The sequence below is a fragment of the Rhinoderma darwinii genome, chromosome 6 (assembly GCF_050947455.1).
Source record: "Rhinoderma darwinii isolate aRhiDar2 chromosome 6, aRhiDar2.hap1, whole genome shotgun sequence".
NCBI classification, from domain to species: Eukaryota; Metazoa; Chordata; class Amphibia; order Anura; family Rhinodermatidae; genus Rhinoderma; species Rhinoderma darwinii.
The window spans coordinates 123,719,420-123,740,209 of record NC_134692.1 but is presented as its reverse complement, the minus strand read 5'-3'; the positions used below and the strand labels follow the sequence as shown (position 1 = coordinate 123,740,209).

Below are 20,790 nucleotides of genomic sequence, written 5' to 3'. Positions count from 1 at the left end.
GAGAATGCGTGTTGGACACTGAGTGGGTATCAACCACACATGCTCTGAATAGGAGGAGGATTAGTACATTGTACAACTCCTAACTACAGTGTCCAGTTACGTCATTTATGACGTGACCTTACACTCAGACAACAGGAAAAGAGAAGTTAGAGCTCATGGACAGGGCGGAGGAGGAAGTTTGGATTTCAGGCTAGCGAGGGGTCACGTGACAGAAGATGCGATACGCCGCTAGGAACATCAGATGAAACGTAAGTATATTGCAAAAAGATTTGTTTGCCATTGGTTAGTTTAACTGGATTGGATTGTTTGGTTCTGGAAAATCCCTTTAAATGGTGCCCACGGGTACTACTGGACAACCCTACTAACTCCAGGTCAGGGTCTGTTCAGTAAATGAAGTAGAAGCAGCAACCGTGCAATGCAGTAACAAGTCCCTTTAATTTATCTCAGAGCCCAGAGTTAAAAAACAATAAAAAATACTGCAATATGCACACATGTAAAACCAAAATCCAATTTAAATATATTTAAGACATTTAGTTCACAACCAGCAGGAGCACTGAGCGCTCTGGATGTCGAGAGAGGAGAAATAAGTGCAACAAATGTGATCATCTCCATTTCCCTGAGCTCATATAATCCAGCGCTGTTAAGAGTCACTTCCCCAAATCAGCAAGGAATGAACGGGATTAGATTTGACAAAATGTCATACTTCATAAAGAAAGCCTTCACTTCCTGACGATGAGCAAGTAAAATAAATGCAAATTGAAAATTAAACTGGGTCATCCGTACTTCAACGCAATAGTGCAGGCCGAATTTTAGAATTACCTCTTATTTACCTTTATGATGCTGCTTCGAGAGGTGCAAACTTTGCTGTTTTAGCAATTGCCTTATATTTTAGGTTCACCAAAGATTGGATAAGTAATCCTAAATTTCAGGAAAGGAGAATTCCCCGATTGCGGTTTAAGCAATTGCCTGATATCTTAGGTTCACTAGTCACAAAATTCTCCGTTGCCACGAAATACAAAAACTTTTCAGGTTTATGGAATATTTTATAAAAAGCTAATACACACCTTCACTTCCGAGGCGACGCGTCCCTCTGGTCTCCGTGCAGCCCGGCCATCTGAGATGACTATGCAGCCCATGTGATTGCTACACCCGGTGATTGACTTAAGAATTCACAAGGGATGAAACGTCATCCCCGGTGGCAGAGTTATATGGAGAACAGCTGGAGGAACAAGAAGTCGTCACTACGAATACACCAGGGAGTAAGTATAGACTTTGTGTTATTCAATTTAAACTAGAAAGTCTTGGGTTTTTTTCAGATTTGCAATTTGTTGCAGCTTTTACCTCCCCATTAAACTCAAAAGGGGGAAAACCGTAACAAAAGTGCAACTAATTTATACGGAGGATTAAAAATCTTCACCGCATGCAGTCCTATAAAGCCAAGGTGATATTGATTTATGCATTCCCTGTTGCTTATATAGTGGCAACATATTCGTAGCGCTGTACAGTGATTGTCACAATTCACATCAGTCCCTGACCCAAATGGGGCTCACAATCTAATTTATTCTCAGACAGAACGACGAGTAACGACCGCTCGTCCCCATACACAGCTTCTTGTGACAGGGGCAGACGGGCGCCGAACGACGATGTATTATTGATCAGCCGCTATAATAGGGCTTAAAGGTCTTATTTAGGATTTCTGCCCTTTTGGGTTTTATAAATTATTTTATTTTGTAACATTTTTGATAGTTTTGCTATTCATTTCCTCACAATTTTATATACGCTATATTTTTGTTTGACATTCACTTTTTTTAATGTTCTTATGGGAAAAAGGATTTTCTTCACCGGCTGAAAAACAAGATGTGAGCAGAGTGTTATGTGGGAAAACAGAAAAGTCCATTTCAAGTGGGTCAACCTTGAAAATCTGAGTAGCAGTCAAAGCTTATATGAGTTAAGTTTTTAGCCACGAGACAGCAGCAGTGTGTGAAAACAAGTCACAGATACAAAGACGAGGCTAGGACAATAGCAAAAAATACGAGAAACAACCGCAGCACTCAAAAGATTCTATACGTGTATTGGTGAATAAATAACTCATAGGATATTTAAGTGCTGAAGTTGTACCTGAGCCCCCCCTTACTATCTGCTCTTCATGGAGTAGCCCATGGTGATCCCTGCAAAAAAGGAGCGTGTGCAGTGATCTAGTGGAAAGCAAATCGCTTCCTCCTAGGGAAAATTTTATTGCAAAATTCCATACTGTACATGTGATAAGTAGTAGTATGGAAGTGATCAAGATAACACATTGCAAAAGTTAAACTTCTTGTGTGGACTGGGGAGTTGAACAGCAGAAGTGACAGGCTTGTTGGACCACCATAAGCTCAAGTAATGCGATTCTGGATGAACTGCTTACTGACCTTGAGGAGTCTGCAGCTGCGTTGGAACAGACAAAGAGATTGTAGGGACTGTTAGTGAAAAAACATCTGCAGGAGACTGGTTGGATGGAGTGTCTTCAGCCGGAGGAGTAAATTCAATTTCATCATCAAAGTGATCTTCAAACTCCTATTAGGAAAACAAAAATTTTGTTAAGTTAAAAAAAAAAAAATATATAAAAAGTGTCGACAAATAACAGCAGCACGGCTGGAGGCAGAACATGGATTGTATCATCTCTCACATTATCGGACGGAAATTATCTCAACACCGATTACATTTTCACAGGATTAACACATATAGCTGGTACTTTGGTTACAGGCATCCCGGTCTGTCAAAGTGTAAATGCAGGAATCAAGATGGGACAGCCATGATATGGACTGGTTTCTCTGCAGTCAGCGCCTAACAGTTCTGAATGCAATGAACAGCGCTGTCAGCCAAGAGCAAAAGCAGCACTAGATAAAAATGCTGAGGAACAAAGACAACAAAGCTGGGGACACGGCTCATAACAAAAGGAACGATTGAACGGAGCTTCCTAATTACTGGGTTTTTGCATTATAAAGTAATGATGATGTTATTAACTACACCATCTATATCACGTCAACATTGTCGCCAGTGCAAGGTGTTGGTATGTAATTTTAATCATATGAAAAAAAAGTAACCTCTATAAGAGGCTGAAAGAACAATGCTCAAAGTCTGATTCAGGGCAAAAAATTTATTGGGCAGGCTGGAATAACGTTCAATTCTATTAGACACACAGCTATAAAGTAAAAAAAGGAGTCTGGTAGATCACGGGTCCAGGGTCGCATTCTAGTAACCATGTCACCCACCGAAATTTGAATCAGTGGCGGAAGATACAGCAACAGATACGAGGACCAGTTACGTCAGTGACGAAATTATTCCAATCTGCCGGAGCAGCTTTGGGTGTTGCATGATTGCCAAGGCAACTGGACTTCCCTGTCTGACACCCCAACTTACAGGTACGAACCCATTTAGGGTGCAGGGGAACAGATTTCCCTTGACCCCTAACCCCTGTTCTTCTACGCAATACTGCCAGCAGCAGCCACATACAGAAAACCAAATGAAGGGGTGACCAAGGCGCTCTCCATTCAGGTCTATAGAAGTTACAAAAACAGGGGAGCAATAACAATGCCGTGAATGTGGGTACGACCGCATTATTGGAGCTAAATACACTGCTATATTACAGTTCCATGCTATAGCCGTTTTTTCACATGGAGCTATAACATAGTAGTGTGAATAAAGCCTCAAACTCCTTTGGGTGCTCATCTATTAATAGGCTGCATAGTGTAAGGCTACATGCACACGTTGCATAATTTGAAGCGGAATGAAAATGTGCATCAATTCTGCCGGAAAAATCTGCGATTTTTGTGATGCACTTTCAGGTACGGTTTTTCATTTTGATGCAGAAATAGGTCCGGTTTTTATGCTGCAGAATTTGGTGCGTTATTTTTTATAAACTTGTCAGATACAGTTCTGTGACGGAAACACCAGATAAATATACATGTTGTAGAATTGTGTATATTTTGAAATCTGCAACGTGTAGATACGTGAAATCTCATTTACTTTGCTGGTACAGTACTGTATTCTGCAGATTTGCCAACGGAAAATATGCACGTAATGCGCATCTTGTGATTGTGGCCTAATACCACGCACAATCAATTAAAATAAAAACAAAAAGACAAATGCGGGACTCCTTCTCCAGAGTGTGCCCCCTGCAGGGAGACTTAAGCTCACATGGGGATTCTCTGCCTATCGGCTCTCTTCCTTTCTCTCCTAGAAAATACATGATCAGTTGTTTAAAGAGACTCTGTCACCACATTATAAGTGCCCTGTCTCCTATATAAGGAGATCGGCGCTATAATGTAGGTGACAGAAGTGCTTTTTATTTAATAAAACCATCTATTTTCACCACTTTATAGCGATTTTGGATTTATGCTAATGAGTTGCTTAATGCCCAATTGGGCGTGTTTTACTTTAGACCAAGTGGGCATTGTACAGAGGAGTGTATGACGCTGACCAATCAGTGACCAATCAGCGTCATGCACTCCTCTCCATTCATTTACTCAGCGCATAGGGATCCTTTTAGTTCACTATGTGCTGCCTTATACTAACACATTAACAATACTGAAGTGTTTAGACAGTGAATAGACATTCCATGGGATGGCTATTCACAATCTCTGCACTTCGTTACTCTGTCTGTGGTAGTTACAGCAGAGGAAGCGTAATCTTGTTAGATTACGCGGTACATGACAGGTTACAGCGAGATTACGCTTTGCTCGGCTGTAACTATCACAAAAACAGTAACGAAGTGCAGAGATGGTGAATAGACATCCCGTGGAATGTCTATTCACTGTCTAAACACTTCAGTATTGTTAATGTGTCAGTATAAGACCGCACATAAGGATCTAGCAGGATCCCTATGCGTTGTGTAAATGAATGGAGAGGAGTGCATGATGCTGATTGGTCAGCGTCATACACTCCCCTGTACAACGCCCACTTGGTCTAAAGTAAAAATACGCCCACTTGGGAATGAACTCATTAGCATAAATCGAAAATCGCTAATAAAGTGGTGAAAACAGATCGTTTTATTAAATATAAAGCATTACTGTCACCTACATTACAGCGCCGATCTTGTTATGTAGGAGACAGGGCACTTATAATGTGGGGACAGAGCCTCTTTGTGTGATTGTTATTATGATGCTCTTTTTATTTTATTTTTTTTCCTTCCCCACTTCCGTTCCCTTTTTGTATTATTTTTTTTTGTCTTCCCCTCTTCACTCCCTCAATTGATTTCATGTTTCCAGTGTATGCAATGCTTTTTCTTGCACTTTTTCTGTATTGAGGACATTATGAAAAAAAATAATAAAATCTTGACGTTTGAGAAAAAATATATATATGCAGATTTCCCCGCATAAAAGGCATGCTGCAGAACTGCTACTTTGAAAGTCTTTTTCACATGTTCTGTACAGATTTTTAGTGCGAAATCCAAATACAATATCCACAACGTGTGAACGTGGCCTAATATGAACTGTCAGCAGCAGCCGGCTTGTTTAGCTTCCAGGTAGCAACAGATTATTATTATTATTATTATTTTTCCTGTACTGCATAGGCACTCAGTGACCATATTGCTAAAGTTTATCAAAGGTGAACTGCGGTGCATCAACTGATTCTCCGGCCAGTTCCCAAAACCAGCGCTCCCAATATTGTGCCCAATGATGCACATACAATTCTGTTGTCTAGTTGTTCGTGAACAACAACTCTATGCGCAATCCTCAGACATTGCAAGGAATCAGAACGTGTATTCTGGTAAAGAACTAAATGCTCATGATTCTGGGCACCCATATAAAGCGCTGTTCACACTGCATTTGCAGGGTAAGTAGAAAGTATACAGTGGGAGAGGTCACCCATTGAATCAGATTTTAAAAAACATAAATTTTTGTGAAATATCTCTACTGAATAGCTTCGTCGACTACCCTATGTAATAAAGTTAGAAAACAAACATGTACCGCCTGCCGTAAGCCAAAAAGACACTCTTATCATACATCAGGTCAATGCTATGATTGATGTGCTGAACGCCCACTATGCGCACGCTGCGTTTGCTGTATAAAACATAGAAAGAAAAAAAACAAAACCTTTAAATCGCTTACAACAACGTCAAGCTCTGTGATGTCAGCGACAAACTTCTGTGCTTTTAGCCAAGTCTTTATATGAGCAGATTTTAGAACGAAGCTTAGTTAAAGTAGATCCCCTATATGTCCTATACCATCTAGATACAGGATTTCCTCTCCAAATAAACATTTATTCTGACATTTAGTGAGTCAGGGGAGGGTGTGAGATTACAATATTCGTCAAACAGTGAAATCCATTGTTTTTCAAGATGACTAAATGCCAAAATTCCTGCCTGGAATGCGACCAGACTAGATAGATGTAAGCATATATATAAAAAAAAAAAAAAAATGTAATTCCCAAAATGATGATAACTACTATAAATGTAGCGTTTCAGTCCCATCAGTGTTGTACGCAGTATTCTGTATAATGAGCATACGACAGTAGGGATGTGTTTAATAAGAGCTATAAAAACTACTGCAGCCGATTCATTACAGGAAACAGACCGGAATTAGTCGCTGGAAAATCTTGCTAAACCAGCAATTCGTGCTTAGATTTTGATCACCGAGACTAGATATTGTTATTTGCATTTCAGTTTTTCAGCTTGTGCATACAGAGGCTGAACCAGAACTGAACAAGGTCATCAGCAAGTACAGCAACCACTTTACAGTGTTTGCTCACTAGAAATGTTTATGAAATGACATAGGCCCAAAGTCAATGACACCCCCCCACCGTCAATCCAAAAACATCTTGAGAAAAGACTAAAGGCGCTTTTACAATGGCCAATTATCTGGCAAAAGAGTGTTGCCGATAATTACCCTGTGTAAACAGGGCAGCGATCAGCAGAAGAACGACCAAATGCTCATTCATCAGCTGATCGTATCGTTTTAAAAAAGCAACATATCATTGTTGGCAGCAGGGAGACGTGCTTCCGACGTGATAATGTATGGGGACGAGTGATCGGAGTAACGAGCACTCGTCCCCATACTAGCTCTTTGTGACAGGAGCAAACAAGCGCTGATCAACCATTTGTCTCGTTGATCGGCGCTCATTGCACAGGCCAAAATTGGTCAGCGTTAGGCTGGGCTCACACGTAGCGTAAATGCTGCGGAATATCCGCAACTGAATTCCGTATGGTAAATCCGCAGCATTTAAAGTAGTGGCGAAGTGAATTCGATTTAGAAAATCTCAAGCCCACGCTGCGGAAAAAAAAAAAAAAACACACAAAAATCGTGCGGAAAGTGTTTTGCGGTGCGTTTTTCAATTACGCAGTACGTCAATTTATGCTGGTGTTCGGTGCGGAGATGCTGCGTGTTTGGCCCATAGACTTCAATGGGGAGCAGAAAATCCGCAACAGATTTCTGTTGTTGCGGATTTTATAGCGTTTACGCAACGGAAACACAGTAAAACCCGAAGGAAATCCGCAGGTGCACATAAAAATTGGTTATAGCAAAGTATAATACTAAATATGCAGGTAAAACCGATGCGGAAAAAACGCAACATTTCCACAGCAACATAAGCAGAAAAAAACCACACTATTTGGTGCGGATTTCTGCGACAGCTTTACCAGCGGTTTTCTAGAGATTCTGATGCAGATTTCCTGCGTGTGAACATGCCCTAAGAGGACCTTAAGTAACCAACGGTCTCACCTTGAAATCTATCTCGTTCTCTTTGCAGCAGGATATACAACTTATTAGCAGAACGACCAACGCAATGAAACTGCAGACAGACAGCAGCATTAGGGACACCGGGACATCACTGCTTGTAACATCTAAAAAAGAAAAAGCAAATCACGGTTAGATATAAACAGACTTGTCCTGCATCAGTTAGATCACTATGGAACTAAACAGGAGACATTTTTATAGTCAGCAGATCACACAATAGGCAAGATGTACAGATAGTAGAACGGCAGCTTGTGGCTCTATTCACACGTCGTTCTTCATTTCTTCTGCTGCTTTGTTCTGCATTGGATTAACTGCAAAAAGGTATTCCATGACTAAAATTGATGGTCTGTCCCTTCTCACACTTGTCAGACAGCCTTAGGCCTTATTTACACGAGCGTTGCGCATCTCGAACTGCAGTTTTTCACGTCAGAGGTGCATCCGTGCTCTGCGCGACGCGATGTCTCGCATCCCCCATAGAGGAGTCTATGGGGGGATGCGTGAAGCGTGAAAAAAATAAGACATGCCCTATTTTCTCACGGACCCTTCACACGGTCCGTTGAAACAACGGCTGTGTGAACGGCCACATTGAATTACAAAGGTCCGTGGGACGGCCGCCACACGGACGTTTAACACGCTCGTGTAAATAAGGCCTAAGGCAGATCCAATATGTATTTGCTGCAGAATCAGCAGAAGAAATCCGAGGCTTATCTCGGATTTCTGCTGTGGATGTGCAGTATGATGTGCGGCGGATTTACACGTGGATTAGCCCCAGTGAACAGTGAAAATTTGCATGTGGAAAACTGGCAGCTTTTCCGCGCGGAATCCACATCAATAAGTGACATTTATGCCACGTCTGCAAAGTAAAGTCCCATAATTCAATGGAAGGAGAATTTTTGGTGCGAAAATCCATGTGGAATCCAGAACGTGTCAACGGGGCCTGATTTCAACCTGCTCAGAGATACGTGGAACACAGTTAAGTCTCCTCACATTACGTTTAGCGTGTATCTTGGTAAAGCACCCGGCGTACATGCTAAACGGGTCCATAGTGCTCCAAGAGCATCTTTTTGGCCTCGGTCGGGGTGGTATACCTTTTTCTTTGAAATATGGAATAGTAGAGTAAACAAAGTTATTCCATACAACTGAATCCCGTAAAAAATAAAGAAAAAAAAAATGATGCTGCGCGTGACACATTTTCTTTAGCATAGGAGCCTATGGGTGACGTATAGCCTACACCACAGGCATCCTTTTAATGTATTCTTTATGGCCTTTTCAATAGCTTTTTACGACATACATTAAACAGATACCATTATAGTCTCTGAGTGACAGATACATTAAACGGAAGCCTAGTAGTGCCCATAGGCTATAATGGTATCCGTCACGAACGCTCATGACTCCAGTCCATTACATATTCACGTGATGTGAAGGGGTCTAACATCTCTCAGCCAGGATTTAGTGCCAAGGTAGAATGCTTTTCCCCACCCTACACCAAACTTCCTTGAGGTAGCGATTGGTGTAGAGGGTCCCTGGGAATAAGATTGTAATCACTGGTGTAGAGGCTCTGACGCTGGAGGACTTGGCACAATCAGCCCACTTATAGAAAATTTCCAAGCAAGGATTAAATATGTAGATGCCGAATACCTTGAGGGAGTGATTGTGTATAAATTTCTCAGTATTTTCAAGGTCTCTGGTTGAAGTGATCGCTGTGTCACGCATATAACTTTATCGCTAGTGCAGTGTAAATGAATGGAGAGAAGTGCATGACGCTGATTGTACAACGCCCACTTGGTCTAAAGTAAAACGCGCCCACTTGGGCATTAAGAAACTAATTAGCATAAAGCTAAAAATTGCTCATAAAGTGGTTTAAAATAGATGGTTTTTCTAAATAAAAATAATTACTGTCACCTACATTACAGCGCCGATCTTCTTATATAGGAGATAGGGCACTTATAATGTGAAGACAGAGCCTCTTTAAATGCTCCCTGTGAATGCTCTCTGGGACTGATGTGCTGCTGATCTCTTTTTGTTCAAATGTAGAGTCACTTTCTTAATACATTACTTATATTATACGTAATTACAGCCTGTATCACAGCTCAGAGCTCCATTTATAGTTCAGCCGGTTTTAGGGCCCGATGGAATAAGAACAACTCTTAGTATGCAAATCATCAGGCAGTAATCTAATGGAGAATTAATTTTTCACTGCCTTACAGGAGCTCAGCTGTTAGGCTGGGTTCACACGACCTATTTTCAGACGTAAACGAGGCGTATTATGCCTCGTTTTACGTCTGAAAATAGGGCTACAATACGTCGGCAAACATCTGTCCATTCATTTGAATGGGTTTGCCGACGTACTGTGCCGACGACCTGTCATTTACGCGTCGTCGTTTGACAGCTGTCAAACGACGACGCGTAAAATGACTGCCTCGGCAAAGAAGTGCAGGACACTTCTTTGCAACGCAATTTGAACCGTTCTTCATTGAACTCAATGAAGAGCAGCTCAAGATATACGAGCGTCACAGACGCCTCGTATATTACGAGGAGCATTTACGGCTGAAACGACGCAGCTGTTTTCTTCTGAAAACAGTCTGTCATTTCAGCCGTAAATGCCTGCTATCGTGTGAACATACCCTTAGGTTCATGCCGGACAACAGGCTTGTTGAAGGTCTTCAATAAGAACCTGCAAATGTGTGACTTATATAAAGTAAATTATGCAACTCAGGATTAAAACAAGTAATGCAGTGTAGTTACAAATTTACTCAACTTCTTATAACCCAAAAAAATAGCGTTCAAAAGGTGAACATATACGTACTTTCCTAGCGGGCACGTGTTTTATGTATCCTAGTAATGGATATAGGAGCAAGGCTGCCATGATGGTCATCAGTACATTATTAATGATGATGGGAAAAACACTTGTAAAGGAAGCAATTTGGGTCATATAAGGTGTTCCGGATAATGCAGTTAGTCAGTAGCAAAACAAGATATTATTATGTACAATTCTCATTATGTAGATCCAGACACACAGATCCTGCTAATGATAATATTAGGCCAAGTCCATGATGATTTTTTTTTATTTTTTTTTTAGAAAATCCTCAGCTAAAACGCGGACTTCTACGAATTCGCCACCAAATTCACTTGTGCAATAACTCCATTCTAATTGTAATGGAGATAATCCTCATCTTTTCAGTGCAGAATCTGCAGCAATAATGAATAATATAGATTTTAAAATCTGCAGCGCATTCATTATTCCGTGCAGATATTTGCACATGCATTGCCAGCGGAATGTCTAAATTTTGGTGCAGATTCTACTCTGAAATCCTGACCGAATCCTGAACATGTAAACATGGCCTGCGAGCTGCTTCTCAGAAGTCACATACAGACATTGCATCACGGGGACAGCATCTATCAGATTGATGTTTGCTGCCATGTTATCTACAACTATAAATAGCAAGCTGAATCAATAAAAGATTCCACATATGTGTAAAATATAAAAAAAAACTAAAAACTAAAACACAAGATGTTCCCCACATAAATGAGATTTATTTTAAGAGCTCTGTGGGAGAACACCAGAGCGGCTTGTTTGTTAGTGATCAGCGCTTCTTACATCAGTTTCCTGTTCTTGTCCTTTATCCAAGATTCCTCTGGGCTAAAGGGGGTGTTATTCATATACCATAAAATAAAAGCTCATGCCATGCCCACACTGGGTTCCTGGCAAATAATGATGCTGTGATAAGAAATCATTCTGATGAACAGACGGTGCAGTCTGGCAAATTGCCGCCCGAACACAACGCTGTAACGTGTCCGAATGCACAACTCATCATTCTTTAGCACGGATGGGCTAGAACAGCAAACGACCAGTCCGAGTGCTATTGCTGTCTTGGGCTGGGTTCACATTAGGGATGTCACGATATCAGAATTTAGACTTAGATACCGATTACTTCGTGTAGTATTGCGATACACTATATCAAAACTATACTTTTACCAACAATTTAAAAAAAAAGTTCTTCCGTTTTCTGATGTGAGGCATGTGGTGTGATGATGAATTTTGAACCTCCATGTGCCTCACATTAATAGTAATTAATTCCATCATGTTTCTCAGTCATAATGGACAACATTGGGTTAATGTGTGAGGTACATGATGGGGTTAATTACTATTAGGCTATGTTCACACGGGGTATTTTGCCGAGTTTTTTGACGCGGAAACCGCGTCGCAAAACTCGGCAGAAACGGCCCGAGAACGCCTCCCATTGTTTTCAATGGGAGGCGTCGGCGTCTTTTTCCCGCGAGCAGTAAAACTGCCTCGCGGGAAAAAGAAGCGACATGCCCTATCTTCGGGCGCTTCCGCCTCGGACCTCCCATTGACTTCAATGGGAGGCAGGAGAAAGCGTATATCTCGCTGTTTTATGCCCGCGGCACTCAATGGCCGCGGGCGAAAAACGGCGCGATAATTGCCGCGAAAATCGGCGTGCAGGGAGAGGAATATGTGCCTCAAAGTTCCAAACGGAATTTTGAGGCAGATATTCCTCCCCCAAAATACTCCGTGTGAACATAGCCTTAATGTGAGGCACATGGGAGTTCAAAATTCATAATACCTTGTGCTTCACATGAATAAGTGAAAGAAAGCAGGTTTTATTTTAGAACAGCGTAAACCTAAATGACACTATAAATGTGTTATTACGGTCGCGACGATACCGAATATGTGTATATTTTATGTATTGAGACTTATTTTGTGAGGGTGTGTGTGTGTGTGTGTGTGTGTGTGTGTGTGTGTGTGTGTGTGTGTGTGTGTGTGTGTGTTTTTTAATGAAACAACTTTATTTTTTCACTTTTATTTTTAAACCTCAATGTACTGGCATATCTACACCGTGTTTCAAATTATTGTGCACATTGGATTTAAGTGTCAAACATTTAATTATTCGTTTTTCAATGAAACTCATGGATGGTATTGTGTCTTAGGGCCTGTTCACATCACCGTTCATTTCCGTTTCGGGGTTCAGTCTGGTGAACCCCGCAACGGAAAGTGAAACTGACAGCACAGCTTCCGTTTCAGTCACCATTGATCTCAATGGTGACAGACATCGCTAATGCTTTCCATTCGTCACCATTCCGGCTGGTTTCCGGTTTTCCGACGGAATCAATAGCGTAGTCGACTGCGTTATTGATTCCATCGGAAAACCGGAAACCAGACGGAATGGTGATGAACGGAAAGCATTAACGATGTTTCCGTCACCATTGAGATCAATGGTGACTGAAACGGAGGCTGTGCTGTCAGTTTCACTTTCCGTTGCGGGGTTCACCCGACGGAAACCTCCGACAGAACCTCGGAACGGAAATGAACGGTGATGTCAACAGGCCCTTAGAGCTCTTTAGATCATTGTAATCAATCTCAGACACCTGTGATAATTAGTTTGCCAGGTGTTCCCAATCAAAAGAAAACGACGTTCCACATTATTAAGCAGGCCACAGGTTTCAAGCAATATGGGAAAGAAAAAGGATCTCTCTGCTGCCGAAAAGCGTGAAATTGTCCAAGGTATTGCACTAGGTATGAAAACATTGGATATTTCAAGAAAACTTAAGCGTGATCATCGTACTGTGAAAAGATTTGTGGCTGATTCAGAGCACAGACTGGTTCGTTCAGATAAACGCATAATTAGGAAGGTTTCTGCCAGACAAATTAATAGGATTAGGAGAGCAGCTGCTAAAATGTCATTGCAAAGCAGCAAACAGGTATTTGAAGCCGCTGGTGCCTCTGGACCTCAAGGTGCAGGATACTTCAGAGGTTTGCAAGTGTGCCTAAAGCTATTATTCAGCCACCCCTAAACAATGCTCACAAGCAGAAACGGTTGCAGTGGGCTCAGAAATACATGAAGACTAATTTTCAAACCGTGTTGTTTACTGATGAGTGCCGTGCAACCCTGGATGGTCCAGATGGATGGAGTAGTGGATGGTTGGTGAATGGCCACCATGTCCCAACAAGGCTGCGACGTCAGCAAGGAGGTGGCAGAGTCATGTTTTGGGCTGGAATCATGGGGAGAGAGCTGGTAGGCCCCTTTAGGGTCCCTGACTGTGTGAAAATGACGTCTGCAAAAAGAACCGTGCCTTCCATAGCAAAATTATATTCATTCATGACAATGCACCATCTCATGCTGCAAAGAATACCTCTGTGTCATTGGCTGCTATGGGCATAAAAGGAGAGAAAGTCATGGTGTGGCCCCCATGTTCCCCTGACCTCAACCCTATTGAGAACCTTTGGAGCATCCTCAAGCAAAATATCTATTAGGGTGGGAGGCAGTTCACATCAAAACAGAAGCTCTGGGAGGCTATTCTGACATCCTGCAAAGATATTCAGGCAGAAACTGTCCAAATACTCACAAATTCAATGGATGCAAGAATTGTGAAGGTGATATCAAAGGGGTCCTATGTTAACATGTAACTTGGCCTAAGTTTTTTTTTGATTGAAAGAGCTTTTGATTTCTGTAAATATGACCTCCTGATGCTGCAAATTCAACAAATGACCATTTTAGTTCTCTTTACAACCTTTAAAATGTTTTGATCTTTGTTGTGCATAATAATGTGAAACAGTGCATTTTGAGTTTTTTACTTCTAAAAAGAAAAAATCTGTTATCATTAGATTTGTTCATTAAAATTCGCATTATACTCCAACGGTTGATGGCTTGAAGATTATAGTGACTGTCATTTGCATCGACTATTGAGGAAAATCAGCGAAAAATAACATTTGCATAATAATTTGGAATGCGGTGTATATGACAGTACATTACAGAAAGTACACAGGCAGTTGTTAGGACAGACCTCAGTATGCCCTAACAGGAAATATGCTCAGGCAGCCCTGGGGTCCTTCAATGGACACTGGGCTATCTGCCCATATATGGTATGGCCCTCGATCGCGTCACAGGAATTCCCTGTGACACGATCCAAAGGGCATCCCCCCCCCCGTTCCCATTTTCCCCTGAAAGTCAGCTTTGTTCAGTGGAATAGTGTCGGCGGTCAGAGGTTTCTCTGATCTCCGCCACGGGGCAGTGGTTGTGTAATACAGCCATTGCCCCGCTCCTAGCAATAAGTGCGCGAAGGTAATACGGCCAGCGCTGCACTAATGACCGCAGGCACTGTAGACAGAACATGGGGGTGTTTTGCAGTGAGCCCGCCATGTTCTGTCTTCAGTGGCGGCAATCATTAGTGCAGCATCAGCCGCATCCCATCATGCTGACCGCGCGCACTTGTTAGGACTCCGGAACGCGGCAATGGATGCATCACACAGCCGCACTCTCATACATTCATGTATTACTATACTAAGCTGTGCGGCCGCACAGCTTAGTTTCGAAATACATGAAATAACAGTATCGAACCGTTTGAGGGTGCACGGTATCGAAACAGTATCGCAGTTTTGATGCATCGTGCATCCCTAGTTCACATGGTGCATTTTTGCTGCAATTCTAGAAAGCGCTTTTTTGTTTTGGTAGATAAACTCCCATGTCTCTCAGTGGGAGTTTATAAACAAAAATCTGCATGCTAAAAACACAAAAAAAAAGGAACCATGTGAACTAGGGCCGGGCAATTTATGGAAAAATAACCGAAACTCAGCGCAATTAACAGAAGTCATCTTGTGCATTTCAGATTCTTAAATAATATTTTCCTGGTTTCCTCTGTATCTCCGGAGGCAGATTCAGTTGAATCCAATGGTAGGGCAGTGAGCCATATACAGTGTGTGGAGGGCAGCTGTGGGGGTATTATACAGTGTGTGTGGAAGGCAGTTGTGGGGTCATTACACTGTGTGGGGGCAGCTATAGAGCGTTTGCACACGACCGAGATCGGGCCGTGGAAAACAGTCCCAGTGTCAGCTGGATTTCCCGGTCTGACCACTGTACAGGTGACCGGGACTCCTGGCATCATAGACATTTTATAAATGGTAGGAATCTCTGCCTCCCCACGAAACTGCTGTTCCGTACTGTATCATTTTGTCCAGTACGGAAAAGCAGCTTCGTTGGGAGGCAGGGACTCCTAAGCATCATAAAATATCTATGATGCCAGGAGTCTCGTTTACCTGTATACGTGGTCGGGCCGGGAAATCCGACCGACACACGGACCGTTTTTTCACGGTCCGAACTTGGTCATGTGCAAGAGGTGATAGGGGCATTATAAAGTGTGGGGGCAGCTATAGGGTCATTATAATGTGTGGGGAGCACTATGGGGCAAGTCTCATGGGGTATATTATATACAGTGGTTTTCAGCAGGCTCAGGGGAGAAATATTCAATGGCACAGCATGCAAATTGGGAGCATGATATGTAAAAGGGGGTGTGGCCTAAATAATCGTGACTATTTAGGTCATAATTGCCCAGCACTAATGTGAACCCAGCCTTAGGTAAACAGAAAGGCAAGACTCCAGTGGGCAGAAGAATGCAAAGGCCCTGTTCACACAGTGAAGTTTTCTGCAGGCAGAAAAAATCTGCCTCAGAATTCCTTCAGGAATTTTGAGGCAGATTTTGACCTGCATGCACTTTTTTGCAGCTGCGTCTTTCGCGCGTGGCCTTTGAAGCTAATGCAAGGACCACAGGCAAAAAACGAAGCGAAACACATTTGGAAATGGGTGCTGCAGGTTTTTTCTGTCTCTTATTGATTTCAATAGGAGTTCAGAGGCGGAACTGCAGCAAGAAAGGACATGACGCTTTTTTTTTATCCCATGAGTGCCTAAAAGCCGCCCTGTAAAAAAATGCCTCTGCCTCCCATTGAAATAAATGGGGGGACAATTTTCCATGTTTTTCACGGTGCCGATAACGACACGGTTTCCGTGTCAAAATCAGCGCCAAAAAACTATGCGTGAACAGAGCCAAAAACTGGATCACTGAGCAGTAGATAAACATCACCTGGTCAGATAAATCCAGATTTCTGCTGCACCATGAACGAATCAATGAACTCTTCATGTCAGGTGTGAACAGTTGAGGCTGGTGGGCAAAGAGTAATGGTGTGGGCAATGTTTTCTTGGCACACCCTGGGTCCTCTGATACCTGTGGATGTAAATTTGAACTGTAGGGCATCACTACATAATCATTGACATTGATGCGTTTCAGGCATTTTTTTTTTTACATGCGTTTTTAGTGGCTTTTTTGCGGTCATATTTTACGCGTGTTTTTTCATACACGTAGGCACTCATTTCACGACATACTTTACGTCTGGCCGCATCATTTTTGACCCACCCCCCATATTGTCATAGGGGGGAATAAGTTACCACCAAAATGCTCTGCCAGCACTCCTCTCCAGGGGAAATTAGATGGCACTTATAATCTGGTGACATAGCCTCTTTAACCCCTTCCCTCTTTAGCCACTTTTGACCTTCCTGACAGAGCCTCATTTTTCAAATCTGACATGTTTCACTTTATGTGGTAATAATGTTGAAATGCTTTCACCTATCCGGGCGATTCTGAGATTGTTTTCTCGTGACACATTGGACTTTAAGATAGTGGTAAAATTTGGTCGATACATTCAGTATTTAATTGTGAAAAACACGAAAATATAGTGAAAAATTGCAAAAATTAGCATTTTTCTCAATTCAAATGTATCTGCTTGTAAGACAGGCAGTTATACCACACAAAATTGTTGCTAATTAACATCCCCCATATGTCTACTTTAGATTGGCATCGTTTTTTGAACATCCTTTTATTTTTCTATGACCTCACAAGGCTTAGAACTTTAGCAGCAATTTCTCACATTTTCAATAAAATTTCAAAAGGCTATTTTTACAGGGGCCAGTTCAGTTGTGAAGTGGTTTTGAGGGCCTTATATATTAGAAACCCCCAAAAAGTCACCCCATTTTAAAATCTTCACCCCTCAAAGTATTCAAAACAGCATTTAGAAAATGTCTTAACCCTTTACACATTTCACAGGAATTAAAGCAAAGTAGGGGTGAAATTTACACATTTCATATTTTTTTGCAGAAAAAAATTTTTAATACAATTTTTTTTATAACACAGAAGGTTTTACCAGAGAAATGCAACTCAATATTTGTTGCCCAGTTTCTGCAGTTTTAGGAAATATCCCACATGTGGCCGTAGCGTGCGACTGGACTGAAGCACCGGCCTCAGAAGCAAAGGAGCACCTAGTGGATTTTGGGGCCTTATTTTTGTTAGAATATATTTTAGGCACCATGTCAGGTTTGAAGGGCTCTTGCGGTGCCAAAACAGTGAAAATCCACCAAAAGTGACCCCATCTGGGAAACTAGACACCTCAAGGAAATTATCTAGGGGTGTAGTGAGCATTTTGACCGCACAGGTTTTTTACAGAAATTATTGGAAGTAGGCCGTGAAAATTAAAATCAACATTTCTTCAAAGAAAATGTAGGTTTAGCGATTTTTTTTCTCATTTCCACAAGGACTAAAGGAGAAAAAGCATCGCAAAATTTGTAAAGCAATTTCTCCCGAGTAAAACAATACCCCACATGTGGTAATAAATGGATATTTGGACACACGGCAGGGCTTAGAAGGGAAAGAGCACCGTTTGGCTTTTGGAGCTAAAATTTAGCAGGAATGGTTTGAGAGGCCATGTCACATTTACAAAGCCCCTGAGGGGACAAAACAGTGGAAACCCCCCACAAGTGACCCCATTTCGGAAACTACACCCATTGAGGAAATTATCTAGGGGTATAGGGAGCGTTTTGACCCCACAGGTTTTTTGCATAAATTATTGGAAGTAGGCTGTGAAAATGATAATCTAAATTTTTTCAAAGAAAATGTAGGTTTAGCCAATTTATTCTCATTTCCACAAGGACTGAAGGAGAAAAAGCACCACAAAATTTGTAAAGCAATTTCTCCCGAGTAAAACAATACCCCACATGTGGTAATAAACGGCTGTTTGGACACACGGCAGGGCTTAGAAGGGAAAGAGCACTATTTGGCTTTTTGAGATCACATTTAGCAGGAATGGTTTGCGGAGGCCATGTCACATTTGCAAAGCCCCTGAGGGGACAAAACAATGAAAACGCCCAAAAAGGGACTCCATTTAGGAAACTACACCTCTTGAGGAATTCATCTAGGGGTGTAGTAAGCATTTTGACCCCACAGACGTTTCATAGAATTTATTAGAATTAGGCAGTGAAAATAAAAACAGTCCTTTTTCTTCAATAAGATGTAGCTTTAGCGCAAATTTTTTCATTTTCTCAACAAATAAAGGAAAAAAAGAACCCAAAATTTGTAAAGCAATTTCTCCCGAGAACGGCAATACCCCATATGTGGTCATAAACTGCTGTTTGGGCACACGGCAGGGCTCAGTAGGAAAGGACCGCCATTTGGAGTGCAGATGTTGCTGGATCGGTTTCTGGGCGCCTGTGGACCCAAAACAGTGGAAACCCCCCAGAAGTGACCCCATTTTGGAAACGACACCCCTCAATGCATTTACCAAGGGGTGTAGTAAGCATTTTAACCCTGCAGGTGTTTTGTAGAAATTAGTGTGAACTCGATGTTGCAGAGGGAAAATGGGATTTTCTTCCATAGATATGCCAATATGTGGTGCCCGGCTTGTGCCACCATAACAAGACAGCCCTCTAATTATTATGCGGTGTTTCCCGGTTTTAGAAACACCCTACATGTGGCCCTAATCTTTTGCCTGGACATATGACAGGGCTCAGGAGTTAAGAGTACCATGCGAAGTGGAGGCCTAATTTGGCGATTTACAAAGTATTGGTTCACAACTGCAGAGGCTCAGCTGTGAAATAATAAAAAGAAACCCCTGAGAAGTGACCCCATTATGGAAACTGCACCCCTCAAGGCATTTATTAAGAGGTGTAGTGAGGATTTTCACCCCACAGGTCTTTTCCATAAATGAATGCACTGCGGATGGTGCAAATTAAAAATTTATATTTTTCCCTAGATATGCCATTCAGTGGCAAATATGTCATGCCAAGCTTATGACACTGGAGACACACACCCCAAAAATTGTTAAAAGGGTTCTCCCGGGTATGACGATGCCATATATGTTGAAGGAAACTGCTGTTTGGGCACGCTGTAGGGTTCAGAGCCGAGGGAGCACCATTTGGCTTTTGGAGAGCGGATTTTGCTTGGTACTAAATTTGTTTGAGTATTGCTGGTGTTTTATAATGTGGGGGTACATGTAAGCGGGGCGGAGTATATAAGGGGCATAGTCAGGTGGTATGAAAAAAAAATAAATAATCCATAGATGTGTGTTACGCTGTGAAGCAATCCTTTCCGCACAGGCCAGTGTCGCACTGATAAATGGTGTAATTTCTTATCCCCCTTTTGGTCCACACTCCGCACCTTTTGTAGTTTGGGGAATTTTGCTGGGAAGTGTTGTCCTGGTATAATACGGGCACCGTCGCTTTCAGCAGATATGTTTGGGCCCTCCCTTTCCTGGTTCCCTAATTTTAGGTCCTTGATAAATCGCCTCTTCAAACAGAAGAAATGTTCCCCTCGGGCACAACTGCATATTTTTTTATTTCCTGACTTATTGGAGCCATAACTAATTTTATTTTTCATAGACATAGCGGTATGAGGGCTGGTTTGTTGCGGGACGAGCTGTAGTTATTATTGGTACCATTTTGGGGTACATGTGACTTTTTGATCACCTTTTATCCTATTTTTGGGATGCCAGGTAAACAAAAAAACGCAATTCTGGCACAGCTTTTTTCGTTTTTTTTATACAGCGTTCACCACGCGTTATAAACTACATGTTAACTTTATTCTGTGCGTCAGTACGATTCTGGCGATACCTAATTTATAGCATTTTTTTATGTTTTACAACTTTTTTCACAATAAAATTACTTTTGTAAAAAGAATGTCTTTTTTCTGTCGCCAAGTTGTGAGAACGATAACGTTTTAATTTTTTTGTCGACGGAGGTGTATGAGGGCTTGTTTTTTGCGGGACGAGCTATAGTTTTTATAGGTACCATTTTTGGATACGTGCGACTTTTTGATCACTTTTTATTCAAATATTTGTAGGGCAAAGTGACTAAAAAACAGAAACTCTGGTAAAGTTTTTTACGTTTTTTTTACGCTGTTCACCGCGTGCAATAAATATTATAATATTTTGATACCTCAGGTCGTTACGGTCGTGGCGATACCA

General features: G+C 41.8%; 1 protein-coding gene across 1 annotated transcript in view; it reads right to left on the bottom strand.

Annotated features, from left to right (window-relative positions):
• The window catches only part of LMTK2 (lemur tyrosine kinase 2), an 88,861-nt gene that overhangs the window by 55,165 nt on the left and 12,906 nt on the right, over positions 1-20,790 (bottom strand). The window contains exons 2-3 of the mRNA XM_075830260.1: positions 7,698-7,819; positions 2,409-2,553 (exon numbers count right to left, since the gene is read on the bottom strand). Coding sequence (XP_075686375.1) covers positions 2,409-2,553; positions 7,698-7,819 — 267 coding nt within the window. The remainder of the gene's footprint in view (positions 1-2,408; positions 2,554-7,697; positions 7,820-20,790) is intronic.